Source organism: Etheostoma cragini, chromosome 14, assembly GCF_013103735.1.
Source record: "Etheostoma cragini isolate CJK2018 chromosome 14, CSU_Ecrag_1.0, whole genome shotgun sequence".
Classification (NCBI taxonomy): domain Eukaryota; kingdom Metazoa; phylum Chordata; class Actinopteri; order Perciformes; family Percidae; genus Etheostoma; species Etheostoma cragini.
Window position 1 is genome coordinate 24,788,975 of NC_048420.1, and position 2,500 is coordinate 24,791,474.

The 2,500-nt window shown below is 42.4% G+C and overlaps 2 protein-coding genes across 4 annotated transcripts in view; both read left to right on the forward strand.

Moving 5' to 3' along the window:
- Positions 1 to 2,500, forward strand: part of LOC117956478 (zinc finger protein 32-like) — a 19,657-nt gene that overhangs the window by 12,053 nt on the left and 5,104 nt on the right. The gene's annotated exons all lie outside the window — the stretch shown is intronic.
- LOC117956469 (gastrula zinc finger protein XlCGF57.1-like) overlaps positions 1 to 2,500 on the forward strand; it is a 15,111-nt gene that overhangs the window by 11,528 nt on the left and 1,083 nt on the right. The window contains exons 2-3 of one of the 3 annotated variants that reach the window (XM_034891549.1): positions 1,155 to 1,393; positions 2,099 to 2,500. The exon at positions 2,099 to 2,500 is cut by the window's right edge and continues 1,083 nt beyond it. In XM_034891549.1, coding sequence (XP_034747440.1) covers positions 1,155 to 1,393; positions 2,099 to 2,500 — 641 coding nt within the window. Of the gene's footprint in view, positions 1 to 1,154; positions 1,394 to 1,985 lie in introns of all 3 variants that reach the window. The other 2 variants (XM_034891551.1, XM_034891550.1) reach the window with 2 other exon arrangements.

Consider the following 2,500-nt stretch of genomic DNA (forward strand, 5'->3'; position numbering starts at 1 on the left):
TATATATATATATATATACTACATTCCTCTTATGCTGAAGTTGTATGTCAAGACAACATACAACTTCAACATAAAAGGAATGTAGCCTATGTGACAATAAAATATGTTTTGGTTAAAATCAAATAATCATGATAATGAATCGTGATCACAATTTTGATCAAAATAATCGTGATTATCATTTTGGCCATAATCGTGCAGGCCTGATGGAAGATGTGATGACTGCTTGTCTGTAAGTACTGCACTGGTGCAAAAAGTCAAACTGCAGAGGCATGTTATCATATATATTTTGTATTATTATTATTATTATTATTATTATTATTATTATATTACAGCCTTTATTGGATTGTTAATGTACATCCAAGCTTGGCTGCAGGAATTTTTGAGCGCAGCAGATTCCCTCGCTCCGGATAGCGCAGTTTATCTGGATAGGAAGTATTTTACTTCGTTACTTGACACCTCTACATCTGGAGCATAAGCAAAGGAAGGTTTGTGGCAGTGAAACATTCTGACTAGAGGCTCTCCCGAGTCTTGAGTCTGAGTACTTCTCTCAGGAGTAGTAAGTAGAGAGAATGCGCAGCAGCAAAACAGACTTTTGCTCCGTGTACCCTGCACCACTTTTAAAAAAAAGATGCTATTCTGTCACTAAATGTGTCTTAATCAGTTTGGTTTTCTATGAAGTCACGATTATGTCATATCCTGCAAGTGCGATAAAACACGCTCACGAGCAAATTATATCATTTCACACATGCAGTTGTTATCTGGCCCTCTTATGATTGTTCACTTTCAAATTGATCCAACCCACGGATCTCTGCAGTTTCCCTTGATTGAAAGCTATCGGTTGGAAAATGCAAGCATATGGTCGCAGTCTAGAGCCCTGCTGGCTGATCCGGTGCAGCTAAGTTACTGAATACCAATTTATCGTACCCTCCAGTTCAGAGATTTTCTCAGACAGACCGGCACAGCTTTTACAGCCGGAGCCGAGTGGAGGCAAGACTTTTTTTTAAGGGTTTTGGAAGCTCAGTTTTGTATGATGATTGTTGGGGACCTGGGAGAAATCAGATATTCATTATTGGGGTGCGTCCTCATCCAAGTGATCTCCGCTAACAAACAAAGTATTGTTGAGACTATTAAATGTATGTCTGTCTGTGTTTCAGCTTTACCTCCAGATGTTCTGGAAGTGATTGTTGGTGAAGAGGAGCAGCAGGAGCCAGAGGCCCCCCCACACATTAAAGAGGAGCAGGAGGAACTTTGGAGCAGTCAGGAGAGAGAGCAGCTTCAAGGGCTGGAGGAGGCTGATATCACCAAGTTCCCATTCACTCCTGTCCCTGTGAAGAGTGAAGATGATGAAGAGGAAGCTCAGTTCTCACAGCTTCATCAAAGACCAACTCAACACATGGAAACCAAAGCTGATGGAGAGGACTGTGGAGGACCAGAACCCGCCAGGAACTCACATCCACTTTTACAACAAGAGACTGAAGACCAGACTGGAGACTCTTCTGAACCTGAGACTGATGACAGTGCTGATTGGAAGGAGACCAGAGAACCTCAGTCAGCTTTAAACTCTCTGAAACATGATTCAAGATCTAAGAAAGCTTTCAGCTGCTCTGAGTGTGGGAGGAGATTTGGCCGCAAGTCAAATCTGTATGATCACATCAGAGTCCACACACAAGAGAAAAAATACAGCTGCAGTGTCTGTAACAAAAGATTTGTCTGGCGTTCACAGGTCAAAAAACATAAATGTCTTGGTCATCAGTCACCACAGCTTCATCAAAGTCAAACTGAGGAGACGAGAGAGGCAGAGCCTGAACCTCAGTCAGCTTTAAACTCTCTGAAACATGATTCAAGATGTAAGAAAACATTCAGCTGCTCTGAGTGTGGGAAAAGATTTGGCCGAAAGGCGCATCTGAAGGATCACATTAGAATCCACACAGGAGAGAAACCTTTCAGCTGCCCCATCTGTAAGAAATGTTTTAGACACAGTGGAGGTTTACGGTCACACATGGTAGTCCACACAAGAGAGAACATATTCACCTGCAGTGTTTGTGACAAAAGATTTGCCCACTCTACTGATGTCAAAACACATAAATGTGTCGGTCAGATGGAAACACAAGCTGATGGAGCGGACTGTGTAGGACCAGAACCAGCAAGGAACTCACATCCACCTTTACAACCAGAGACTGAAGACCAGACCAGAGACTCTTCTGAAACTGAGACTGATGACAGTGCTGATTGGAAGGAGACCAGAGAACCTCAGCCAGCTTTAAACTCTCTGAAACATGATTCAAGATGTAAGAAAACATTCAGCTGCTCTGAGTGTGGGAGGAGATTTGGTCAAAGGGGACATCTGAAGAGACACATGCTAACTCACACAGGAGAGAGACCTTTCCGATGCTTAGACTGTAAAAAATATTTTACAAGAGTTGGAGATTTACAGAAACATATGAGAATCCACACAGGAGAAAAGCCTTTCAGCTGCTCTGAGTGTGGTAAAGCTTTCACT